Below are 26094 nucleotides of genomic sequence, written 5' to 3'. Positions count from 1 at the left end.
ATTAAGACAGTTCTGTATTGGCACTGGGATAGATGCATTGACCATTGGAACAAAATAGCCCCAAAGCACTCGTGTGTGAGTGGAAACCCATTTATGGCAGAAAGGCTGTGCAGTTTGGTGGGGGAAAGGATGGTCTTCACAATGAGTAGTGCTGGGACAGTTGGTAACCCTGTGGGAAGAATGAAATTGAATTCTTGTCTCATACCAAACAAAAAACTGGTCCCAGTTGGTGTAGATACTGAAATTTAAAAGACAAAACAATGAAACATAGAGACAATAATGGAGGGAAATATGCTTATGATTTCACAGTAAAAAAGGATTTCTTAAGATTTAAAATGTTGATAAAGGGAAAGATCAATCAACTTGGCTACATTATAATGCAGAACTTCTGTCCATAAATAAATAAGAAAGGGCAGGCCACAAGCTTAGTAAAATATATTTGTAACGTTTGTACTGACAAAGGATGAATATCTAGAATATATAAAGAACTCCCACAGATTAATAAGAAAATAAACAATCCTGTTGAAAAATAGGGGAAACACTTGACTAGGTACTTCACAGAAGAGGGAACTCTTTTGACCAGTAAACTGTGGAAAGATGGTGAACTTCATTAATAATCAGAGAAAAGTAAAGCCTACATTTGATAAATTTAAAGTCTGACAGTAGCAAACGTTGGTGAAGATCCAGAACAACTGGAACACTTTATATTGCTGGTGGGAGTGTAAATTGGTACAGTTATCTCGAAAAAACAGTTTGGCCTTATCTGGTAAGGGTAAAGATTCTCGTACTTGAAATGCTTGTATGTGTGCATGAGGAAACACAAATTAGTGTTTGAGGCAGGATTATTAACTGTAAACAACCCAAATATTCATCAGTAGTAGAATGGATAAATAAATGTTGGTATGGTCTCAAAACAGAGTGCTTCAGAGTAGTTGAAGTGAATGAACTTTGGCTACCTGGAACAGCCTGAGTGAATCTTCAGAATATAATGTCGGGCAAGAAAAAAAAGTCAGCATTTGATTATGATTCCACTTTTATCAAAAAATAGACTGAACAAAAAATATATATATTGTTTGAGGATACAAAGTGCATGGTATACAGATAAAGCAAGGTGATGATAACACAAAATTCTAAATTTACTTGTGGGAGGGAGAAAAAGAGGGTATGAAGAGAAAGGGCCCAAAGAGAACTTCTAAGTTAAGTTGTGCGATGGATATCCTTCTTTTTTATAAATGTAACAATTGAAAAACAATTTTTTTAAAAACTTTGACATTTTAAAAAAATGATTTCATACATAGCCTTATCCCCAGTAAAGGCTTAAGCAGGGGATGAAATGGTCTTTGATGCCACCTAGTGTTTCTAGAGATTTTAACATCTGGTAGCCTGGGTCACCTGCTTGTGCCTAGCTCTGTGAGCTAGGTTTTTCAGAGTAGAAGCTAAAAGAATAGGGTTCACCTTGTTTTCATCCCTGCCACAGGCTCTTCAGTCTGACCCTTCGCATATAACACCAGGTTCTCTAGAGCAGGCCCTTTGTTTTCTCTTCCCGAACAATAGCTCCTGTTTCTTCCTGACTTTCCTTTTAGGGATCTCAGCCTGGGTGGAGACCCTAGTTTTTCTTCATCATGACTGTGGGGAGCTAGGAATGCTGATAGGACTATGAGGTGTGGTCATTGTCATAACTGACCCCTGAGGACTATTTTCAAGAGTCCTGCTGTCACTATTTCTTTTCTACATCATTTTAGACAAGGGTGTACAGGGAAAATAATGCCTCTGGCTTAGTTATGAAGGCATTAAAAACTTGTATCTCATCCTGCCCTGTACCAGGGCGGAAACCTACAGAAATCTACCGTGTCTGGAAGAAGGCAAACCAAAGGTGAATTGGGAAACTCCAGTCTTAAGTAAGGTCTCTGTTCTGTGCATAAGAGTCCAGCCCAGGAAACTCTCTTTTCCCCTTTATGTATTGGCAGCATAGGGTCCAAAGAATTGCCTCTCTCAGTAAAATGACATATAGAACCAGCAGCATTTTAACTCTGAAAGGAGACTCGAGTAACTGAAGGCAGACGGAGTATGAGACCCTGACTCATGTTAGGGTCTTCCACTTTAATTTCTACTACCATTATCTTGCTGGTTCCCAGGAAGTGTATTTGCTCCCTTCTTAAAGCTTTTGCATCTGTCTGGAAAAACAAGTTGCTCTTAAGGCTGGCATTTCTTTTATTTAATGATTTTTTTTATTATTATTATCAAAGTTAGACACCTGAGAGTCATCCTTTATTCCTGTCTCTTTCTCTCCCCAACCCACCTTCCCTTCATTCCATCTCTAACTACAGAATGTATGTCAGATGCATCTTTCCTTATACCATCATCCTTCCCTGGTCCTATTCTTGCTTTCCCCCTGGTCCCTTTTCCACATAGCAGCCAGAGTGATTCTTTAACATGTAAACTGGATTGCAGTTGAAAAACCTTGAATGGTTTCCTCATGCACTTAAAATTCAAACTCCCCATTCAGGGACCTACATGAACTTGTGTGATCTAACCTTGCCAAACCCCTCTCATCCACTTCCTCTTGCCATCCCCACTACCCACATTGTCTATATAATACCCTCACTGACCTTTCAGTTAGCTCAAACAGCCAGGCCTTCTCCTGCCTCTAGGTCATCATAGATGCTGGTCTCTGTGCCTTGAATACTATTTTTCACACTCCTCCTTCCTCATAGAGACCTACCCTTAATCTAAATTTGGGTATTTCTTAGGCTTTCTGATACTTCTGTAATAGCATTCTGTTCTTTCATTGTATTTATCATGTTATGTAATTTATATGTTTTATTTGTTTAATGTCTTTCACAAGTTTGTATTGTCCTTGAGAACAAGAACTATGTATATGATTGATTCACCAGTATTTGCTCTGTATTTATCCTGGTACCTAATAGGTACCTAATCTATATCTTGAAAAAACAAATGAAAAGTAATACATGAACCATAATTTACTTAACTGTTCCCCTACTGCTGAATACTAAGGTTGTTTTCAGTTTTGGGTCGTTCCAAACAACGATAAATAATGTGAACAAAGAGATTTTTATTTCTTTAGGCTAGATTCTCAGAAGTGGAGTTGCTAGGTCAAAGTATGGATATTTTAAGGCTCATAAAACATTTCCAAATCACTTGTCAGAAAGGTTGTCTAGGTTGGAATTTTGAACTATTTCCTTTTTTGCTTTCTTATTTTTGAATATATCGAACACATAAGAGGAAAGTGGTTCAAATAGTAAAGCTTAGCTTCCCAATCCTATAAAACTAATTTATTGAATACTTACTCTGTGCTAGACTTGAGATTATGGTATTTACTTCTTATGTGGCAGATACTATTAACCCAGTTTTACAGATGAGGAAATGTGGTCCTAGAAAGTTCAACAAATTTTCTCAAGTTCATACAGTCCAGACTGTCTCATGTCAAACCATTTACTTTTACCCCCACGCTTCCCAGTGCTAGCTAATTTACATTTGCTCCAAAACTCCTGCAGGTTCAATGTCACCTCCCTCTAATCCTCTGCTTCCTAACTGCTGCGTCCATGTATATGTTCTCCCACCCACCTGCCTGTCCTTGCTTCCTTGCCGCATGATACTAGAAACTGGGCTGTCATTCCCTTCAGGTCCTTAGAGATGGCCTAACTCAGCTGACCATCCAGACCCCTCCTGTGTGGTTCACTCTGAGATGCTTCTCATCTTCGCATGTTAGTTAACATGGGGATAAATGGCCCATCCCTTCAGTTATGTCCCCATTCCTGTTTACAGGGGTGGTCCATTTTGACCCCGCATTGTAACAGGTCCCTAACCACACAGTAATCATATAAAGAGCTTGCTGCGCTTATAGTAACAGTAAGGGCATTCCGCCCCCAGGGGATTCTTGGTGTTAAACTCTAAGGAGCTTGCAGGCTGTTTAGAGGAGAGGTGCATTCTCTGTGTTAGGCTGCAAGTGTTCACCTGGGCCCATCTTTGTCCCCCAAGTTAGGGTAGAACTTACTGTCAGGTCAGGGAATGGTGCAGCATTTTGTATGTTTGGTGTTTATCCCTTTTAGTAACTTCTTCTAATTTCTCTTAACCTTCTAGGCTCTCCCTGCTTGTCCTATCCAAGCCACCTGTGAAGCTGCCTCCAAGGAGGAAAACAAGGAAAAAAATCGATATGTAAACATCTTGCCTTGTGAGTGTTTGCAGAGTTTCCTGGCATATAATCTGAAACTGCATCTCTAACCAGATTTTTTGAGGGTGGAATGAATCTTGTGGTTGATCATAGGAGGGCTGGTAGTAAGAGTGGGGTCAAGCCTTTGGGCTGGAAGAGGCTTTATGGTCACCCAGAGTGACCCAGGTGCTCATAAAGTTCAGTCAGGGAAGTTGACCAGGTTTTTGTGGCAGGCCTAAAGTTTCTAAGTCAAGAGGAGCTGTTTCACCGGAACCAGATAGGATGTGCGTGGTTGTTAATGGTGTTTTGTAGTGCTTATGGCAAAGAAATCCTAATACAGAGTTCTCTTCATAGCCCTTTCCCAGAGTTAGTCATTGCTAATCAGTTGATTTATAACCTTGTAACAGACATTTGTCTAAGCCAGTGGTCTCCAGAATGGGATATATGTATAATCCAGTGGGATATGACAGCAAAATGTTTGAACTTTGCTTTGTTTTTTTTAATTGCCTTTTCAAAAAAAATTTATCCTTTAAAAAAATTTCTGGTGTATTTTTGGGTGCAAAATATATTAGAGACCACTGTTTGAGGCATTTATAGATACTTAATGTCTTCTTATTCACTTGTGAATATATGCATACATATATTACACATATTTTTTAAATGTAATTGGTATCCTTATTACATTGCTCTGACTTTTTTCTTTTAACAGTGTATATTGGCAGGGGCGCCTGGGTGGCTCAGTTGTCAAGCGTCTGCCTTTGGCTCAGGTCGTGATCCCTGGGTCCTGGGATCGAGCCCCACATCGGGCTCCCTGCTCAGCGGGAAGCCCGCGTCTCCCTCTCCCACTCTCCCTGCTTGTGTTCCCTCTCTCGATGTGTCTCTCTGTGTCAAATAAATAAATAAATAAAATCTTTTAAAAAAAATGTATATTGGCAGTTCATCTGTCAAGAAACAGAAATACTCACTTTCCTTTTTATCAGCTCCTTACTGTTCCATGTTGTGGATCTGTCTTTATTTAACTAGTCTCTGAATGATGGCTAAGATGTGTCCACATTTTTTCTGTTATAAACAATGTTGTATTTTGTTTTGTTTTTTTAAAAGATTTTATTTATTTTTTGACAGAGACACAGCGAGAGAGGGAACTCAAGCAGGGGGAGTGGGAGAGGGAGAAGCAGTTTCCAACTGAGCAGCGAGCCCGATGCGGGCTCGATCCCAGGACTATGGGATTATGACTTGAGCCAAACGAAGGCAGACGCTTAACGACTGAGCCACCCAGGCGCCCCTGTTATAAACAATGTTGCAGTAACATCTTAATACATGTGTGTCTCTGTGCACATAGGCACAGATGTCTCAACTGGCCTGATTGTATCATTAACTGAAACATTAATTTTTTTTCCTAGATGATCACTCTAGAGTCCATCTGACACCGGTTGAAGGAGTTCCAGATTCTGATTACATCAATGCTTCATTCATCAATGTAAGGAACTTAAGCTTTTCTCATTATTACCTTGAATGACTATTGGCTACCATCTACCGGCTCCTTCCCGGCTGCACATTAGAAGGAATATTTATCATTTCAAGTTTTCTCTGAGTAGTCTAAATTTTTTAAGAGACCAAAAAAAATTTTTTTAAAGATTGTATTTATTTGACAGAGCACAGCAGAGGAGCGGCAGGCAGAGGGAGAGTCAGGCTCCCCTGCTGAGCAGGGAGCCCAGTGTGGGGCTCGATCCCAGGACCCCAGGATCATGACCTGAGCTGAAGGCAGATGCTTAATGACTGAGCCACCCAGGCACCCCAAGACCAAAACAGTTTTTTTTTTTTACAGATCAGATAGTTTCATGTGTATTCTTATGCTTACCCGTAGTCATTCCCAAAGATTTCCCATGCAAATCTAAATGTGTACTTTTCTGTAAGAGTCAGTGAATCCTTTTTGAGCTTATTCAGATAACTAAGAACAAAAGCAGGTCTTGCCATCTTTGGTAAAAGTAAGGGAGAAGAACAGGACAAGAATATCTGACACCAGGTAAGTCTGGTTAGTTATATCTAGTATGAACCAAAGGGAAGCCTAAGGGAAGAGCTGAAACTGGGAGGAGGTTTTTTAGTGGTGATTTAGAGAATGTTTACAGAAATGGGCCAAGAGACTTGAATATGTTTTGTAGGCTGTGTGAGGAGCCAGTAAAGAAAGTTTAAAAAAGAGAGCGCACAAGTGAGCACAAGCTAGCAAGAGTAAGCCTGAGTACTGAAGGAGGATGTATGAAGAGAATACCTATAGAATTTGCACACCGTGTTCACAGCAGCATTAATCACAATAACCAAAAGGTGGAATCAACCCAAGTGTCCTTCAGTGGATGAATAGATAAGTAAAGTGTTGTATATGCATACAATAGACTATTATTCAGTCTCAAAAAAGAGAGGAAATTCTGATACATGTTACAACTTCGAAGACATTATGCTAAGTGAAATAAGCAGGTCACAAAACAACTTTATTGAGGTGTAATTCACATACCGTAATTTTCACCCATTTAAAGTTTACAGCTCTGGTTTTTCGAATATTCACAGATATGTACAATCATCGCTAGTCAACTTCAGAATATTTTCATAACCTCAAAGAAACTTGCACCTCTTTTTTTTTGTTTTTATTTATTTGAGTGAGAGAGAGAGAGATGTCACGAGTGTGGGGAGGGGCAGAGGGAGAGGAACAAGCAGACTTCCTGCTGAGCATGGAGCCCAACACAGGGGCTCCGAGATATGACCTGAGCCGAAGTCAGACGCTTAACCAACTGAGCTACCCAGGCACCCCACCGTTTACTTCTAAAACATTTTGTTCACCCCAATAAGAACCTTATTGTCCAGTTACAGTTAATCCCCATTTCCATGCTTGGCAATCCCTTACCAAGCCCTTCTTGCAGAGAGCTAAGATCATATGGGAATCTTGAAGAGAAGTGGTACCCAGCACCATGGAGTGGTGGCAACAGGCAGGGGAGAATGAGACCTGTGGTTTGGAAAACACAAAGGTCCAAAAGCAAACCTGACATTGGTCACAGGAGGTGATGAAACAGACAGTGGCACATTTGGCAGGTAGGCTTCTAGCCTGGAGTCTTAAGAGGGACCAGTTTCCTCACTTACCTCTAGATGTCTTTAGAGTAGGGTCTTTAGAAGTGTTTTAATTTTTAACTGATAGGAATGTAGCTACCCCCTAGAGCTAGCCTAGGATTTGACTTTCAGAATCCAGAGACCTCTCAGGAACCAGGGAGCCACATTTTTCTTTCCCTTGATCATAACACGAGTACATTTGCCTCATTCTAGTTATACCTTACTGGTTAAGCAGTGCTGCCATATCACAATGTCAGCATGCGTTCATAGGGGACATATGGCACACTCTTGGTTGGGATAGGAAGCACTTTGGGGCTGGGCCCTCCAACGGTGCTTTTAAGCTGTTCATGGCCCACATGCTCCTGTGAGAAATTAGTGCCTTCTCGTGGAGCAGGGATATAATATGGCTTAACAAATTCCAAGAGTTTCTCAGTTTTGTTTTGTTTTGTTTTTTAGATTATTTATTTATTTATTTGACAGAGACAAAGCGAGAGAGGGAACACAAGTAGGGGGAGTGGGAGAGGGAGAAGCGGGCTTCCCGCTGAGCAGGGAGCCCGATGTGGGGCTCGATCCCAGGACCCTGGGACCATGACCTGAGCCGAAGGCAGACAGTTAACGACTGAGCCACTCAGGCGCCCCGAGTTTCTCAGTTTTAATGACAAGTTTAGTTATAAACAAATTAAGCCTTTCTCAGTTTCTGTCTTCTAATGCTTAGAATATTTGTAGAAACTTAAATTCTCCTTCTCAAGAAAAATTTTAACAAGCTTCTTGTTACTGACTTTAAATATGTCCATCTCTCGAGGCCTAAAGCTTTCTCCTTCTGTGCTAGGAAGCAACCCTGCCCTGCTCTTGTTTGAACTGGAATAGGACGTGGCTTCTCAGACTCAGGCCCCTTCCTTTATTCTGCCACTGCCTTGCAGACTTGTATTTCACATCGTCATCTTGGTGTGACATGGTGTCCCATCTGTGAAGCTGCCTCCTCCTTCATTGCCCATCTTATGGCTGTCTTCAAGCAACAGAGGGTGATTTATAATCCTTAAGTCAGATGATTTTTCACTTACCTAGGACTTCTCAAGTGAACACTACGTTTAGACAGTGAGGTTGAAAAGATGTATAACTAAAACAGTAAAAACTGAAAAAGAAAGATACTGCCAGTTGTTAGTTTTTCCAAGGTTCCTTATCTGTTAAGTGACATTCCCAGGCCCCTTTGCTTCTTGTCCTCCCCGACCTATAATGGAGAACCCTGTTGTCTGACACTGGGAACTATTCCTCATACCCACAGGCTCTTCCCCGAAGGTTTTTGCACCTGAGTAAAGCATTATCAAGGAAATAACCCCTTAGAAGAATTGAACCCCGGGCGCCTGGGTGGCTCAGTTGGTTAAGCGACTGCCTTCAGCTCAGGTCATGATCCCAGGGTCCTGGGATCGAGTCCCACATCGGGCTCCCTGCTCTGCGGGAAGCCTGCTTCTCCCTCTCCCACTCCCCCTGCTTGTGTTCCCTCTCTCGCTGTGTCTCTCTCTGTCAAATAAATAAATAAAATCTTTAAAAAAAAAAAAAGAAGAAGAATTGAACCCCTTTTCCTTCTGGATATGGGCCCAGCTTCATCCCTGGAGCCACCACAGTATGCTTTTACCTTGGAGGGTTAACACTAAGACCTAGATTGTCAGCTCCTTAGAAAGCATCAGAAACAAGGTCTAGCCTAGGTGTTGGTATTTGGATGTTTTTACACCAGTGTTCATTAATAATTCGCTTTGAGAAGACTACCTAGACCATGTGATCTTTGTAATCTTTGATTCCTGGTATCCAAAGCTAATCCTTTGGAAATTTCTAGAATGGAAATCTTGTTAATTGCCTGCACCTTTTCACAAGGGAGGCTTTGTTAACTGGTTGGGAGTCTGAAAAATATCATTCCTATCCATTTTTGGTTCTCACTTTCTTTTTATCCCTCACTCCTCCCCCACCCTACCCTCAGGGCTACCAAGAAAAGAACAAATTCATTGCTGCACAAGGTAAAGTAATGATAATTTTTTACTTTTGGGCTTAACCATGAGTTCATTAGTGTATTTGGACTTTTTTTCTTTCAGATACTAAATAGATTAATCAGAACGCAGTAACTTTTCTGTCATTACTATCACCTGAAAGAAGTACAATCTGCCTTGCTCATTTATAACTAAGGGCCTTCATCTTGATGACTTAGTATCCAGGGATCCTGTTAAAGAAGTCCTTTTGTGTATGTGCATAAAAAAGACTGGAGAAGGCTACACACGCACACACATACATACATACACACACACATACCACAGTCTAATGAGGTCCTCTGTCTTGGGGCCTAATGGGAACCTTAGGTTCAAGCCAGGCTTCTGAGAGTTTGAATTTGGATTCAGTCTCCAGAGAGGGTTGGCCACCTCACAGGGTCCAGGCTGGCTCATCTCCTCCCCCAGTTGTTGGGCAAGAGCTCCTCTATTATTCACAGAAAAGTGGTCTAGGAACCCTCAGAGCAGGGACCTAGTGCCATTGCCTTCTACGTGCCCTGCACACATTTCCATAGGTCCAAGTTTTAATAAGTGTTCTCCATCTTTGGGATCCTAGTAAAAATATCTTGATATTTGCTGCACTATAAAGTAATTGATGTTATTATGGTCCATCAAAGCCCATTTATTTAGCCATTCAGCAAATGTTTATTGGCCATCTATTATGTGCCAGGCACTGGCCTAGGTGATAGGGATATGTAGAGGAATAAAACAGGAGATGGTCCATGCCTTTTTGGGGTCTTTAGTTGGTAGAGGACAATTTACACCAAAATTAACGGAAGTTCTAGTAAGTGGCTATGCTGTTCAATACAATAGCCACTAGCCACATGGGGCTATTTAAAATTCAGTTTCTCAATCATACTAGTAACATTTTAAGTCTTAATAGCTACATGTGGCTAGAGACTACCATATTAGTCCAGATATGAAACATTTTCATTGCAGGAAGTTCTGTTAGAGATAAAACAAAGAGGTAAAATAAGGTGGCTGAGAAAAACCTTAGATCCTTCTTGCCCTTACAGTCTCCCACTGGGGCCTGGCCATTACCTAACCAGGCTCTGCTTTCTCTCACCCTCTGTAGCCATCCATCAAGTGAGGTCTCCCCTCTGAAGCACAACTCAGCTGCCTCCTACTCATTGATCATTCTAGCACCAACAGTCATGTGCAATCTCTTCCTTGCTTTATTTGCCATGGGGCCTTGTTGATGCTAAGATATTTGTTGAATTAAGGTCACCTATGATTTTCTGATGGACCTTTTCTCAGACTCCCATCCTCTTGAACCTCTCCACAGTACTTCACACTCCTTGAAATTCTCCTCTGTTACTTCCTGACATTCAGTTCTTGATTTTTCTCACTTTTCTAAATATTCCTTCTCTGGCTCTTATTCTTCTTTCGCCCTCTTAAATATAGTTTCTCCCCAAATCTGTGGATAACTACTTCCTTGAAACTCCATTCTTGTCTTTCATGGCACCATTTCTCAGTTCTGCTTCTCCATCTGCTCGTCCTTAGTCTTCCTCCAAGGCTTTTTCTGTCTGAACTTGAATAATGCTGAAGATCTCCGACATTCTCTTTTTGACCCTTCTTTTCTTCTCCTCTGTATTCTCTTTGAGAGACCTCATCTAATACCCACCTCTGTTTGACTGGCTGCTGACTCTCTTGAACTTCTGAGCCATTTTTTCTTTCTTTCTTTCTTCCTTCCTTCCTTCCCTTCCCTTCCCCTTCCCCTCCCCCTCCCCCTCCCCCTCCCCCTCCCCCTCCCCTTTCCCTTTCCCTTCTTTTCCCTAATTTTATTTATTTATTTGAAAGAGAGAAGAGTGCACAAGAAGGGGGGTTAGGGCAGAGGGAGAGGGAGAAGCAGACTCCCCACTGAGCAGGGAGCCCGACATGGGGCTCAATCCCAGGACCCTAGGATCATGACCAGAGCCGAAGGCAGATGCTTAACTGACTGAGCTACCCAGGTGCCCCTTCAAACAAGTTTTCTACCCCACCACCTGGATACCTCCACATACTCTTCAACATCAAAAACTAAAATATGTCTTAGGGTTCCTGGCTGGTTCAGTCAGTGGAGGATGAGACTCTTGATCTCAAGGTTGTGGGTTTGAGCCTCACACTGGGTGTAGAGATTACTTAAAAATAAAATCTTAAAAAAAAAAGAGAGACCTCACTAAAATATGTCTCTTCTTCACCCCCCCCCCCCCCGCCCCCAACTGCTTTTTTCCTGTATTCTCTGGCTATCACCATGAATGGAAGGCAGTTCATCTAATCAACCAGATTTGGGATCATCCAGATCTCCTACCTCTTCCTTGCTCTGAATATGAGTGGTCCTCTGCCACACTGCCTTATTCCCATCTTTTGTTCCGGCTCTATTGTAGTAGCCTAACTGATTGATCCTCTAGGTCCCAGCCTTGCTCCTTGCATTTCTTCCACCAGATAGCCTTTATTGATGCAAAACTCTTGTTAGGACTCATGAAAACCCTACGATTTTCCATTATGTATACAACAAGCCTTCCTTAGCCTGGCCTCCACCCCTTTAGATTCTGATACCTGTCTTTCCACCTCTATCTACCATTCCATGTACCCTACATTATAACCCCATTGAACTCCTTATAGTCCCTGGAAATCTCATGCTCTTTCTTGCTGCTGTCCCCTGCACCTCTGCCTGGAGCATTTCTTCTCCCTCTATCCCCTTTCTAAACTCCTATCCACCTCATCTACCCTAACATATGGCTCAACTGTCACCACTTCCAGGAGATTTTCCTAACTTTGCCAGGCAGTGGAACAACTCTACCTCTGTACATCTTGTTGGCATGTGTCCACTCTGTCATTATTTGTTTTTCTTACTACTAAGTTTAAGAAAGTCAAAAAGGTATTACAAGGCATATAAAAACAAAGTTCTCCCCCCTTTCCTCTTCACTTTTTTACTATAATTCAACCATTTTTATCTGTTGATGACTTCTTATGATAGATGATAATTTACTTAATTGTCTTACAGACTGTCTCACACTCAGACAGATATGCATACACATGTCCCTTTTCCCCATTCTCCCAGTAGAGTTAAATCACAATTTAGGGCTGAGAGAATATTATTTACAACTAAAGTATTATGTTTTATACAGCTTTTGATTTTCCTTTTTTCCAAGAGTTAATAATTACCTTTTTTCCCCCCGTTTACTTAGCTTTTTATATACCTAGCACTAGTTTTTTATATACCTAGCACTGACTCCACTCTCCCCCAGACTCTCCACTAGAAGTATATATTTCCTTTCAGTACCTTCAGAAACATAAAGTTTAATTTTTTTATTTTTTTTTTATCCTGAGGTCCTTTTAGAACCTTCTTTCTTCAGTTCCATTTTGGATTAGTTGCCCTCTAGCCTCTGTCAAGAGTTAACATCCTGAGCCTTTCCTTCACCAACACCCAGGGAATTCCATTAGCCTCTATCCTGTTAGATCCCTTTTCTTTCTCTTTGTTTGCTCCCTCATTTTTTTTTTTTTAAGATTTTATTTATTTATTTATTATTTGAGAGTGAGAGGGTGAGAGACAGCACGGGAGGGGAGAGGATCAGAGGGAGAAGCAGACCCCCTGTTGAGCAGGGAGCCCGATGTGGGACTCGATCCAGGGACTCCAGGATCATGACCTGAGCTGAAGGCAGTCGCTTAACCAACTGAGCCACCCAGGCGCCCTGCTCCCTCATTTTTGTTTAGAAATCTCCCAGCAGCTTTTTGGAAAAGGCTGGATGGTGGTAAATTTTAAATTCTAGCTTGAGCAAGTCACCTAGCATCTCTGTGGCTAACAACACCTACCTAAGAGCATGATAGGAAGGAGTAAATGAGATATAAAGCATTTAGCTCACTGGCTGGCCAATAACATGGGTATTTAGTGAGCAGTTATGATTTCTAATCTTCATCTGTAATATCCTTGGGAGACATTATTTGTGTTCTCTTTACATTTTGAAACCTCCTGTCCCCCACTTCACTTCCTAGTGAAGTGCCAGACACATACAGGGTGGATGGGAAATGTTCACTTAGTGGGTGGGGGGATGGATAGATGGATTGGATATTTAGCTGAGAACATGTGGGCACAGGCTTCCAAAAGTCAGGAATGAATGTTCCCAATTTCCCAGCAGATTTTTTCCCCTTGGTATGTGTTCTCCTCATCTTTGCTATTGGCTACTTTAGGACCAAAAGAAGAAACAGTGAATGATTTCTGGAGGATGATCTGGGAACAAAACACAGCCACCATTGTCATGGTGACCAACCTGAAGGAGAGAAAGGAGGTGAGTGAAGAAATTAGATAGGCATGACTAGCAGAGGAACTCCTCTGTGTTTGAGCCTGGGCTGTCCATTCTTTGTGGCTCCTGTGCCCATCATTCATCCAGGCGGAACCCAGGCCAGTGTGCTTACTAGACTTTCCTAGGGCCTGGAAGTCTCAGGTGAACCTCAGGGGTGTGCCTAGGGTCCATTCCCCATGCCTCGTAGTCAGACAGCTCACCCTGGTTTCAAAACAACCTGGAAGAAAGACTTGGGCCATTTGCTAAGGAAAAGCTGCAGAGGAGCTTTTTTCCCTTGGCCTCTCCAATCCCTCATTCTCCTGGTTTCCTGTACCTCCTCTGAGTCAGCAGAGGGGGAGCTGTATAAACTGAGAACCTGTGGGGTGCAAGGGAATCTGAGGCCCTGGCCTGATCCCTGTGCCTTTTTCTTTTTGTGGCTGTGGCTGCCAAGTCCATGCCTGGACAGCCCCATCACTGTGTCACAGCCAGAACCAGTCCTGAGCTCTGGATCAAGTTCTAGAGAGGAACTCCCCCCCCCCCCCCATTCATGACAGTCTTTTCCCAAAATGGCCCTTAAGTTACCTTGATCCCCACCCTGGGGTGTTGGACATGTTAATCAGCAGCTCTGCGGTGCTTAAGAGGGATAGCATTAGGACTGGGCTATAGGATCGTTTCCTCCAACCTGACCTCTAACTCTTGGAAGCTGTTCAAGGCCCAGGCACCAGAGAAGGCATCATTCCGCCTTGATAACCCCCTCAGCAGGTTGCTGGTTCCAGGGGATCAGACAGTCCTGTCCCTAGATCATAACCTGGGATATTGTGGAAGGGCACATTTTGTAGGTAAAGTAATTTCCAGTTTGCCCTGAACTGAGGGAACAGGGTGGGAAAGAATGAGAAGTATAGGGCTGGGGCTATGTAGAAATCAAGAGATACTGCTAAACAGGATGGAAGCTAAGAAACTTGAAAAAAGTAAAATAAGTCTGCAGTGACCAAGGTGAGAGAAGAGGCCTTCTCTGGGAACTTTCTGGGGACTTCTTTCTGGGCTTTTGTGGTTCTTTGCTTCACGTTCTTCACGTCTGCTGGGGGCAGGAGGTTTGAGGTCATCAAGGGATGCATGTCTGTTCCTTTCCAGTGTAAGTGTGCCCAGTACTGGCCAGACCAAGGCTGCTGGACCTATGGGAATATCCGTGTGTCGGTAGAGGATGTGACCGTCCTGGTGGACTACACAGTGCGAAAGTTCTGCATTCAGCAGGTACTGTCTCCTGCCTCCTTTCTCTGCTGACCACTAAGAGGGTAGAACAGACTGGGTGATCCGCCCTCCTGCTCAGGGTGGTCGGGAATCACTGAGTGTGAAGTCTGTTTGGACTCTGAAACCAGAGATCTGGGCTCTCAGGGAACTCTGTCAAAGCTAAGGGAGAAGCATTTTCATGAGCAGGAGAAAAAAGTATTACTGAGATAGAGTTTGAGCATCGTAGGTATGAGCCAAGTGCCTCGGGAGGTGGTATAATCTTCTGGGTACTTGACTTACCTCCTCTTGCTCCAGAGGATCCTGACGTGAAGGATGTGGTGGCCCCTGCTCTTGGTCCTCCAGAGCGGCCCTGGAAGGTTGAGCACAGGCTGCCCTCGGCTGAGGGGCGGGGTGGCGCTGTAAAAGGAGGGCCCACCAAGAGTCAGGAGAGCTGCATTTCAGTTCTGACCTTGCCATTGAGTAGTTCCTAGACCTTGACTGGGCCACTTCTCTTGAGTTTCACGTTGCGCATCCGTCAGCTGAGAATAATTGTAAGAGCCCTGCCTTACCCCATGGGATTCCTGGGAAGAGATCCTCTCCCCATGGTTAACTCTTCCTTGGACAGACTCTCACTTCCCCATTGTTACAACCACAGCTGGCCCTGGCTCCTAAGCTGCCCCGCCCCTCCCCTCCCCTGGCACTGCCCTGCCCCAGGTTATCAGGGCCAACACACAGGATCTCCTCACTCCACAGGTGGGCGACGTGACCAACAGGAAGCCACAGCGCCTCATCACTCAGTTCCACTTTACCAGCTGGCCAGACTTTGGGGTGCCTTTCACCCCTATCGGCATGCTCAAGTTCCTCAAGAAGGTGAAAGCCTGTAACCCTCAGTATGCAGGGGCCATCGTGGTCCACTGCAGGTCAGTGTGGCTGACCCTTGGCTCCCCGCTTATACCATATTCCGTTCCCATGGTCAGAGCAAAGGAAAGCACAGGGGCCCTGGCTGAGGAGAGGAGGCTAACACAGAGCAGATAAGCTGTTAGGGTCCCGGGGCAGCAGCCAGAGAGACTCCTCAAGTTTTTGTGCTGGGTATAGAGCCTTTGAGGAAAGAGGGAAGGGCAGTCCTCCAAGATTGGGGGTGGGGAGACCACTGCTATGAAGCCAGAAAGCTAGATTGAGTGCTGCTTTGTGTGCTTGGAACCTTCACACCTTTCTGAGTGTCAGGGTTCCCTGGTCCTGATAAGGTACGGGGTCCGGGATACAGCGGGATTGTTGGCTCCATGAGTGTTCCAGCTATTCCCCATTCAGAATTAGAATGTAATGGCCTGAAGAAAGAGTCCTGGCCTATGCTACCCCTTCCCTGTATGCTCCCACAAGGCATGCTGGCCATCTCAGTAACACCCCTGCTCTCTGGCTACAGTGCGGGTGTAGGGCGTACAGGTACCTTTGTTGTCATTGATGCCATGCTGGACATGATGCATACAGAGCGCAAAGTGGACGTGTATGGCTTTGTGAGCCGGATCCGGGCACAGCGCTGCCAGATGGTGCAAACAGACGTGAGTGATTTGTGGGTAAGGTGAGGGTGGGGGCATTCCAGGATCAAAACACCTACTAGCCTCATGGATTGCTCAACCTCCTAGGTTATTGTAAATGATTATCATGCACTGTGATGAAGGACCCTTACAAATTATGTATTAAAAGAGACATGGAGCACAGAGGAGTTGGGAAGGCAGGTGTCATTTGCACTAGACTCTAAGGATGAGGAACAGGTCCTGAGAGAAGTATGCATGCAGGCAGCTGAGAGAACCAGTGCCCACAGAGTTGTGACTCAGCTCAGCCATGTCCAGGAGCAACAATAGGATCAGCTCTGTGGTTGGGGCATGGGGTTCAAAGGACACAGCACTGGGAGGGAGGCTGGCCCAGGTTTTGTGTGTCACCAGACTTTGACAACCCCTTCAGACTGTTCAGTCTGTGCTGTGAGAATGAGCGGGAGTTGGATTTGTCCTTCTCTCCAGGCTTGCACTCTAGGAGGCTGCCAGAGTAGGACCCTCCCTCCCAAGCTAAGCACCCCCAGCGGGCTTCATGCATTTGAAGTCCTGCCTCACGGAACCGGGACAAGAGTGAATAATTTTATACCTGCTAGGGTCAAGGCAGAAGTGGACTGGAGGGAATTCGGGGTGGGAGGGGCTCATCTGGCACCCCAGAGACCATGCTTTGTGTAACTGGGAACTTGGGCATCATGGCATTTCAGATGCAGTACGTCTTCATATACCAAGCCCTTCTGGAGCATTATCTCTATGGAGATACAGAACTAGAAGTGACCTCTCTAGAAACACATCTGCAGAAAATTTACAACAAAATCCCAGGGACCAGCAACAATGGATTAGAGGAGGAGTTTAAGGTGAGTTGGAGCTGAACTCCCTCTTTCAAACTGAAGGATCCATGTGCTCTGGGGAATATCGAATGCTTGGCTCTTAGAGACTTAGCAACAAATTGGGAATCCCCTTGTAAGATACGTGCGTGGTTAAAGCGGTGGGTTTCTGGCCCTTTATATTCATAACCTAGTTGTTTTCAACCCATCCTGCACTTAGAATCACTTGGGTTGTGTTAGAAGGAAAGAAAAAAACAAAAAACTGGCAGTGGTATTTTTTTTTTAAGTCCCCCAGCCCACCCCCCCGCCCCCCACAGACACACAGACACACACACACAGGTATATTATTGTATGTATTACAATGTACAGCAGCAGCAAACCTTTCCTATAAGCACCAGACAGTAGATATTTTAGGCTTTGCAGGCCATATGGTCTCTGTTGCAGCTGCTTAACACTGTTGCTGTAGCACAAAAGCAGCCTGGTTGCTACATAAACAAATGAGCATGGCTGTGTTTCCATGCAAGTGTATTTATAGGCAGCAGGCCAGATTTGGCCCATGGACCATAGCTTGCTGACCTCTGCTGTATGCCATTAGACGGTGGTTCTCAGCACACCTAAGGAACTTGTCACACTCTTGGCAATATAACTGTTCCCAGAAGAAGAGATTCTGGGTTGCAATGGGAAAAAACGCATCCCTTAAAGCAGTTCTTCTCAAACTATAATGTGCACACGAATTACCATAGATCCTGTTAACATGCAGATTCTGATTTGGCAGGGAAAAACAGAGTTAGGGCCTGAGATTCTGCATTTCTAATGCGATGAGACGGTTGCTGGTTTATGGGCTGCACTTTAAGTAGCAAGGGTCAAGAAGGAGCCTCAGAATCAGGAGAAGGGAGCATGTGCATTTGAATAAGGTTTTCTAAAGAGTCGAAGACAGCCTCTGGAGTGGAACAACAGGGAGAGAGGAAAGGCAGGCACACTCCCTCCTATGAAACTAAGATCCTTGCTCCAGGATCATAAAGTTTCAGCCCCAGGGAATCCCAGAAGGGTCCACAAGGAGCCCGCAAGGCAGTGTTTCCCAAACACTCTTGGCTTGTTCACTGAGCTTATGATTGAAGAAACGGTGTTCCAGCAAGACCATGTGGAAGTGGAGGTCAGGGCTCCAGTGAGGAGCAGTATGCAGCCAGAGTAGCCTGAAGATGCAGGTCTGACAGGCATAATCTTGCCAAGTTACAGAGATCAGGAACGTTTCCCCTTTCCTTCCCCATTCAGAAGTTAACATCAATCAAAATCCAGAATGACAAGATGCGGACTGGAAACCTTCCAGCCAACATGAAGAAGAACCGAGTTTTACAAATCATTCCATGTAAGAGCTCTCTCCCCACTGCAAAGCCTTAGTGCCCCATCCCTCCTTCCACTTCTCAGGTACTAATTCATGATCAACTTGGAGACCAGAATTAGGGCATTGCTCTTAGTTCTTTAGTGGCTTCTGGAGATGAAAAAAGCATGAAGGCCAAAAGGTTTCTCCCTCCTGGGCTAGGAAAAGGCACGTTATTGCCCAGCTGGGGTTATACTTACCCAGGGCCTGGGTGGGAAGGAAAGATTGAAAAAGAGATAGGAGAGGACAGGTGATGTTGGGGAGCCACAGCTTCTGTCCTTCCTGCAGATGAATTCAACAGAGTGATCATTCCAGTCAAGAGGGGTGAGGAGAACACGGACTACGTGAATGCATCCTTCATTGACGTAAGTGGTAGCTGTGTCCCCAGAGCTCCCCACCCTCCGTGGAGATTTGGCTGGGCCTTGCACTGCCACACTCCCAGTGCTTGGGAGGGTTGTGCTTGTGTCAGTTCATCAAATACAGAACCAATACCCAGCCTGCACACTAGGTCTGTCAGGCCCCAGAGAGCAGGTGGTGGGGGAAACAAGAGGGCACACACCGCAGTAATAACTGGAGGGAAAAGTTCATAGCACAGACCACAGCCAAGGGCTGAAAGCCTCTGGTCTTTCCCATTCTTGTTCTCTTTATCCCAGCTCCAACCCCCCTTTCCCTTGCCCTCATAGAAAGAAACTAGCATGGGGGCGCCTGGGTGGCTCAGTTGGTTAAGCGACTGCCTTCGGCTCAGGTCATGATCCTGGAGTCCCTGGATCGAGTCCCGTATCGGGCTCCCTGCTCGGCAGGGAGTCTGCTTCGTCCTCTGACCCTATCCTCTCTCATGTGTTCTCTCTCTCTCATTCTCTCTCTCTCAAATAAATAAATAAATAAATAAATAAATAAATAAATAAATCTTTAAAAAAAAAAAAAAAGAAAGAAAGAGACTAGCATGTCAGACAGGGTTTGGTCCTTGGCCAAAGGGGAGTTCTGCCTGGGATGAGTTTGCCTCCAAGCAGCCCCATCCCATCCTAGTGACCTGTCTTCGCTAGCCCCTCCCTGATTAAACCACCTTACTCCTCCCACCGACCTGGCCTCTACAGGGCTACCGACAGAAGGACTCATACATCGCCAGCCAGGGTCCTCTTCTCCACACCATTGAAGACTTCTGGCGAATGATCTGGGAGTGGAAATCCTGCTCTATCGTCATGTTAACAGAACTGGAGGAGAGAGGCCAGGTGAGCTCAATGAGATCCTGGGCTGTGGGAGATAGAGAGCACAGGAAAAGGGGTGGAGGGGAGCTGTGTTTGGCTTAAACTATCCAAAGAGCTGTATCCGAGCAGTTGATCTGAGCAATCCGGGGCTTTTCTTAGGACTGAAAGAGCAGTGTGGTCTGAGCCCCCAGACCGTTCCTGCCTCTTACTTCTCTCCTGAATACGGTTTACCCAGAGCCTAGCTTTGTGCAGCACCTCCTCCTCCCACCTCCCAGACAGGGCAGAGCTAGTGAAATGAGGGATGCAGAGCCAGACCAAGGATCTAATGTGGAACTCCTGAGTGTCCCTAAGAAGAGGTTGCCTTCCAGGTCAGAAAAATGAACCAGAAGACTGTGGGAAGATGAGTTGCCTCTTTGCAGACTACAGAAAAGAAAACAGTAGAGCCTGAGAAATAATAGAAGAAATTTATAAGTTAACATTCAGTAACAAGGAAATCTTTTAAAGAAAGCATCCTCAAGTCAGTTAAAAAATGGAATTGTCTGGCAAGTCAGAATGTAAGGGACCTTAGAGGCCCCCTTGGGTCAGCCCCCCTCAGTGTAGAGAATCTCGTACTTCTGTTCCTGAGTCACAACCACACAGCCTCTACTGAGCACTTTCCATCTCAGGGGTCACTCTCTGCCTGCCTCCTGCCTCCACCTCTCACTGTACGCTGGGTGGCGCAGTCTGTGTTCACACAGTGTTTATGATCTTAAACACTCCGTTGTGGTTGCCCAGCGCGGTAAACGGGTGCTTCCTTATACCTGGCGTGTGACTTAACAGGGATCAGAATAGAGAGAAGTTGCCTGGAGAAGCCAGCAAGGGCCTGGTGATAAAGGTCTTTCTGAGCCGTAGTAAAGAGTTTGGACTTTATAGAGCAGTTTAAGAGCCCTTGACAATATCAGATTTGTGTTTTTTTTAAAGTCCCTCTGGCTCAGTGAGGAGGACAGATTAGAAACGAGCACCCTGCAAGCAGTACTGTGGCAGTACTGCTGATGGCCTGGACTCGGCACTGATGGTGACAAGGGGTCTGTCCCAAAAGATCGTGAAGAGGTGCCATGGTGACAGGGTGAAGAATTAAGAATGGCACCCACTTATGACTCACTGAATTTACAACCAATTGAAAAATCACTAAGTAGGGGCGCCTGGGTGGCTCAGGTGTTAAGCGTCTGCCTTCAGTTCAGGTCATGGTTCCAGGGTCCTGGGATTGAGCCCCACGTCGGGCTCCCTACTCGAGGGGAAGCCTGCTTCTCCCTCTCCCACTCCCCCTGCTTGTGTTCCTGCTCTCGCTATGTCTGTCAAATAAATAAATAAAATATTTAAAAATAAATCACTAAGTATATTTTATGTTAGTTGTTATTAGCTACACCTTCCCCATTCTGTACTTGTACAGTTTAACTTTGATACAGCTTTATACATATTTGCACACCCTGATGTTCTGTATGTCAAGATTTTTTTTTTCAATTTTAATCACTTGACTCATTAGCTATTCTTTCCAGATTTCTATCATGTCCCTAATCAACAGACATACCTCATAGGTCTTCATCTATCATTAATAACAATCCTGATGGGGCACCTGGGTGGCTCAGTCGTTAAGCGTCTGCCTTCGGCTCAGGTCATGATCCCAGGGTCTTGGGATCGAGCCCCACATGGGGCTCCCTGATGCAAGGGAAGCCTGCTTCTCCCTCTCCCACTCCCCCTGCTGTGTTCCTTCTCTCGCTTTGTCTCTCTCTGTCAAATAAGTAAATAAAATTCTTTTAAATAAATAAATAAATAAATAACAATACTGATGAGGTGAGAGGTTTGGGGCACAGTTCCTGGCTCTGCGATTGGGCAGTGAGCTACTGTGTTACCAGAAGCTAGGTGCGTGTCTCCTGGCCCTCTCTAATAGGCTGAGATGGAAGGTGTAGATAAACCATGGACCTGCATGAAGTTATCCCCACACTGCCCGCCTCCAGATCTATGATGAGCAGGACCATATTGCAGGGAGAAGTGCTGGGATGGCAAACACAAGTATCATCTGTCAGCCTGCTGCCATACAATAAAATGTGGCCCAGTGAATATCCCAACTTCGTCCCATCAGATTATCAGGCTCTTCCGTCCTTGAAGGAAACCTAGTGAGAGTAAAGGGTGGAGATGGGGAAAAGGGCCATGCACATACACAGTCTCCCACCCACTGGTCAAGCCTGCAGTCCCCTCTACCTCCTATGCCTTATTGCCTCTCTGCAGGGCCCATGAGGTAGGCAGCAGCTCTTGCCCTCAGAAGCTTCTGAACTGAATCAGAACAGGATATTAATGACATTCTTTATAAGGCCTCTCTGACCCCCTAAGACAGGATTTCCCTTTCTGTTCCGTCTCACAAGCCTAAATGATACAGTGAAAGGTATCTACATTTACACAACATGACACCATCACTCTCCACACCTGGTTTTAAAGTCCCAAGGAAAAAGTCATAATCCTAAATTATCAATTTTATATACATTAAAATCCCAAAAGAATTAAAACTTAAAATCCTCTTTTCTCCCTGTTTCTCTCCCTTCCCCCTGGCTCCATCTTAACCAGAGGGATCCACCAACATGCTTAGTAAAGCCTGCTTCCTCAATAGCTTAGGTTGGACCATTCATCCAAGTGGGCAGAGCAGTTCTAGCAGTTTCTGCATGGGGTCAGCCCAACCCAAGGTTGTGTTCCATTTACCAGAGTCAGTAGAATGAGACTGCATTAGGCACCTGCCACAAAGCTGTGTGTCCTCATCACTCTTGTCAGCCTCAGACCATGCAAGACACTGGGTGCTGTCCAGGAGGAGGAGGTTAAAGGCAGCAGGAGAAAAGACACAAAAGCTTTTGTTGCACCTTCTTTGGGATATCATTATCTAGAATCCATAACTTGAAAACATAAATCTGAGATTAAAGCCCCGTTCCCAAGTATTCTGCTACTGGACTTGAGCACTATTCTTGTCTCCCATCCTCAGCTACTGATGATTTTAACACTGGACTTATTGCCCCTTGGTGGCCCCTATGCCTGCTTCTGCTCCTGAAGGCATAAGTATCCATGCAGGTGATCCATTTACCCTTGGTCTTTCGGCCTCTCGGTTCCCTCAGCCACCCACTCAAATCAAGTCATTGCCCATATCTGCGCTGCCTTTGGGATCTCAGCACCAGGCACCCCGCATCCTGCCCTGCTTACTGTCTGCTGATTGTTCACCTCACTACTTCCCTCCTCTTACTCCAGTAAGTTTTAATCTTCACCAGGTCTCTAGAGCTGTGATCAGGGCCCAAGGGTGCAAGAGCTCCAGGACTCCCAAACAGGCCAGGTTTGGCCACTTGCCACTGACAGTCCAAAAGCAGAGCCCAGTAGAGGCGAAACAGAAGAGGAATTTATTTCAGTGAGGCCAGCACTGGAAAGACCATGGACTACTGTCCCAAAGACTATGTCCAAAGTGCTGAGAATAGTTCTAGGTTCATAGAAGGAAGTTGTGGGACAAAGGTCAGTGGGTACATGCAGGTGGGCAGAATGGTCAGGTCGATCACTGTCTTGGGGTCAGTCCAGTCATGTGGGGTCTTGCTGAGGTCAGGGCAGTCGTCATTGCTTGAGGGGCAGTTTCGGTTCCCATCCCTAGATGCTCTGCCTGCCAGGTCTTTTACCTGAGTTAAGAGAGAAGCTGGAGAGAAAAACTTAATCAGAAAATACAGACTGAGGTCAAAGTGGAGGTGGTTGAAGTCCTCTTTTAGAGCCATGGACTCCTCCACTTCCTCAGCCCCTGACTCCCTTTGTGTTCTCACCTTCCTCCTTACTCTCTTTAGAGTTTTTAGGACTTGTCATTATTATAATCCTTTCCTTGCTAACATCCGTTATTCCCTCCCAGTCTTTTATTTTCTTGGCACCTTATCTCACAACCTGGCTCAGTCTTCTCTTCAGAAATCAGATGAGAACACACTCATCTTCCCTCCTTCAAGCAACCAGCCTCCTCCGATCCGTACCCATTCTCTCACATCTCCGCTTGCAGTGGGAGGGGGTTCCTTCGCCTCTCAGTCCACCTGTCCAGTGTGCCTGCGCACTGCCTCCTGCCTTCTCAGGCGGTCCTTCTCCCTCACCTCCATCAGTAGTTCCTCTCTGCTGTGTTACCCGAGCCAGCCTGTGCCTTGTTGCGTTCCTGTCTTCACAAAACAAACATCTCTCTCCTGTCCCTCAGTTCCTTCTCTCTGTATCCCATTCTCTGCACCCTTTCTATCCCAGCACAACTCCTTTGAAGAGTTGGCTTTCTTCCTTCAAGTTCTCTCCTCACCCTGTTCCTTCTGGGAGTACTGGAGTCAGGATCAGTGGTGACTGCCATCTTGCCATTCCAAAGGCCTTTCTTTTCTCTTGTCTTTTTGGTCGTTTTATAGCAGCATCAGAAATACTGAACGCCTCCTTCCTCCTCAGAACATTTTCTTCTCTTGAACTGCATGATATCAACCCCTCACTGGCCTGGCAGCAACTTTTGTTTTCTTTGTGACCACCTCCTCCTCCTCTGTGTGACCTCTAATCATTGAAGTGTCCTGACTCAGGCCTTAACCCTCTGTTGTTTAACACACTATCCCTTGAGGACCTCATCTAGTCCTGCGGCTTAGAATGCTATTTATACGCCAGAGGTCCCCAAATCTGTGTCTCTAACCCAGCCCCCACTTCCCAGTTGTGGACTAGTGTATCCATGTGCCCACTGGTTATCTTCACATGACTGTTAAGGATCTCAAACTCCACCTGGCCCAGATGAAACATGATTTCCTCCTTCCTGTACTAGTCTGCCCAACTCTTAACCATCTCGGTAAGTGGTCCTGCCTTCTGCCCAGTTGTTCATGGCAGAAGTCTAGTAGTTACCTTCATCACTCCCCTTTCCTCGGTCCCCACATCCTCCTCCCTTCCCACATCCGTGAGATCTGACATATGCTGAGCATGTCCACCTCTCTCCGGCACAGCTACAGACCCCTACTCAAAACCATTGTCCACTCACCTGCGCCACTGCAGTTAGCCTGACAGCCCATCTACCAACTTCCACTCCCACCCACTTTTAGTCACTTCTTCACCCAGCAGCCAGAGATCATTTCGAAAATAGAATTCTAACTGTGGTCACTCCTTAAAATCCTCTTTGGGCTTCCTGAGATTGTGAGGGAAAATCTACCCAGCATACAAAATTTAGGAGCCTTTCATGTTGACATCTAGTCCTAAGACTTGAATTGGGTCCTTCTTTCTCACAGTTTCACCTGCTTAATTTAAATCTCCTAGTTTCCAGGTGCCTGGGTGGCTCAGTTGGTTAAGCAACTGCCTTCAGCTCAGGTCATGATCCCAGGGTCCTGGGATCGAGTCCCGCATCAGGCTCCCTTTGCCGCTGCCTGCCACTCCCCCTGCTTGTGCGCGCACTCTCTCTCTCTCTCTCTCAAATAAATAAAATCTTTAAAAAATAAAAATAAATAAATCTCCTAGTTTCCATTTCCCCTCGTTCCTTCTGCCATCTAGCTGCTAAGTGGAGCATGGCTTCTGAGATGGGTCACAGCCTACTCCTTGACAGGAGGGTCCCGTTTTGTCACTGCTTTGTGTTCTGCACAGGCCTGGTCTCCAGCTCTGTGCTCTCACATCTCCCTCCTCAGCAGGATCCCCAGGCCACTGCTGGCCCCTGCTCTGGATTCCTCAGGCCCACGTTCTGCCTCTTAAGGAAGGGGGTTCCTCTCCTTTGGCCTAGAAGAAGGTCACCCCAATAGGTCTCTAAACTGAAGCGGCTCTTGTTGGGTATTCCAAAACCTCGCCTTCCAGCAGCTTAACTCAGCCTCCTGAACTAGTGTTGTTGCCTTTGGCCCCACTCTTTCTGCCATCGGCCTCCCCACAGCCATGAGAGGCACCTCTGGACTGCCATTTCCCTCAGTTGTTGCCTTTTTCTCTTAAATAGCTGGCTTTGTTTTTAAGTCCAGCCTGCTTCCTCTGTATTGTGCCCACTCAGAGAGCTAAATTAAATAAACCCTGTAACCTTCACCTGGCTGAGTGTAATGAGTTGCTGCCATTGGTCCAACATCTGTAATTGTCTTGTGTGGCTTCTCTGTATTATCATCCCTTAAACCCTAATCCTGGGGTGCCTGGGTGCTCAGTTGGTTAAGTGTCTGCCTTCAGCTCAGGTCATGAGTTCAAAGTCCTGAGATAGAGCCCCACGTCAGGCTCCCTGCTCAGCAGAGAGCCTGCTTCTCCCTCTCCCTCTGCTTCCTCCCTCCTGCTCGTGTGCTCGCTAGCTCTCTCTCACTCTCTCTCTCTCCCCCTTAAATAAATAAATAACCTTAAAAAAAGTTTTTTTTAAAT

The 26094-nt window shown here is 45.3% G+C and overlaps 1 protein-coding gene across 8 annotated transcripts in view; it reads left to right on the top strand.

Moving 5' to 3' along the window:
- PTPRA (protein tyrosine phosphatase receptor type A) overlaps positions 1 to 26094 on the top strand; it is a 166870-nt gene that overhangs the window by 127170 nt on the left and 13606 nt on the right. For all 8 annotated transcript variants that reach the window (XM_045885512.3, XM_045885508.3, XM_045885507.3 and 5 more), the window contains 11 exons: positions 4102 to 4192; positions 5572 to 5648; positions 9237 to 9273; positions 13468 to 13565; positions 14691 to 14810; positions 15540 to 15706; positions 16207 to 16342; positions 17038 to 17187; positions 18430 to 18523; positions 18824 to 18900; positions 19630 to 19764. In XM_045885512.3, the coding sequence (XP_045741468.1) occupies positions 4102 to 4192; positions 5572 to 5648; positions 9237 to 9273; positions 13468 to 13565; positions 14691 to 14810; positions 15540 to 15706; positions 16207 to 16342; positions 17038 to 17187; positions 18430 to 18523; positions 18824 to 18900; positions 19630 to 19764 (1182 nt within the window). The remainder of the gene's footprint in view (positions 1 to 4101; positions 4193 to 5571; positions 5649 to 9236; positions 9274 to 13467; positions 13566 to 14690; positions 14811 to 15539; positions 15707 to 16206; positions 16343 to 17037; positions 17188 to 18429; positions 18524 to 18823; positions 18901 to 19629; positions 19765 to 26094) is intronic.

This window comes from Mirounga angustirostris, unplaced genomic scaffold (assembly GCF_029215605.1).
Source record: "Mirounga angustirostris isolate CCGP_5_RB_7025 unplaced genomic scaffold, mMirAng1.0.hap1 SCAF_10, whole genome shotgun sequence".
NCBI classification, from domain to species: Eukaryota; Metazoa; Chordata; class Mammalia; order Carnivora; family Phocidae; genus Mirounga; species Mirounga angustirostris.
The sequence above is the reverse complement of the archived record's forward strand: the minus strand, read 5'-3'. Positions and strand labels throughout refer to the sequence as shown.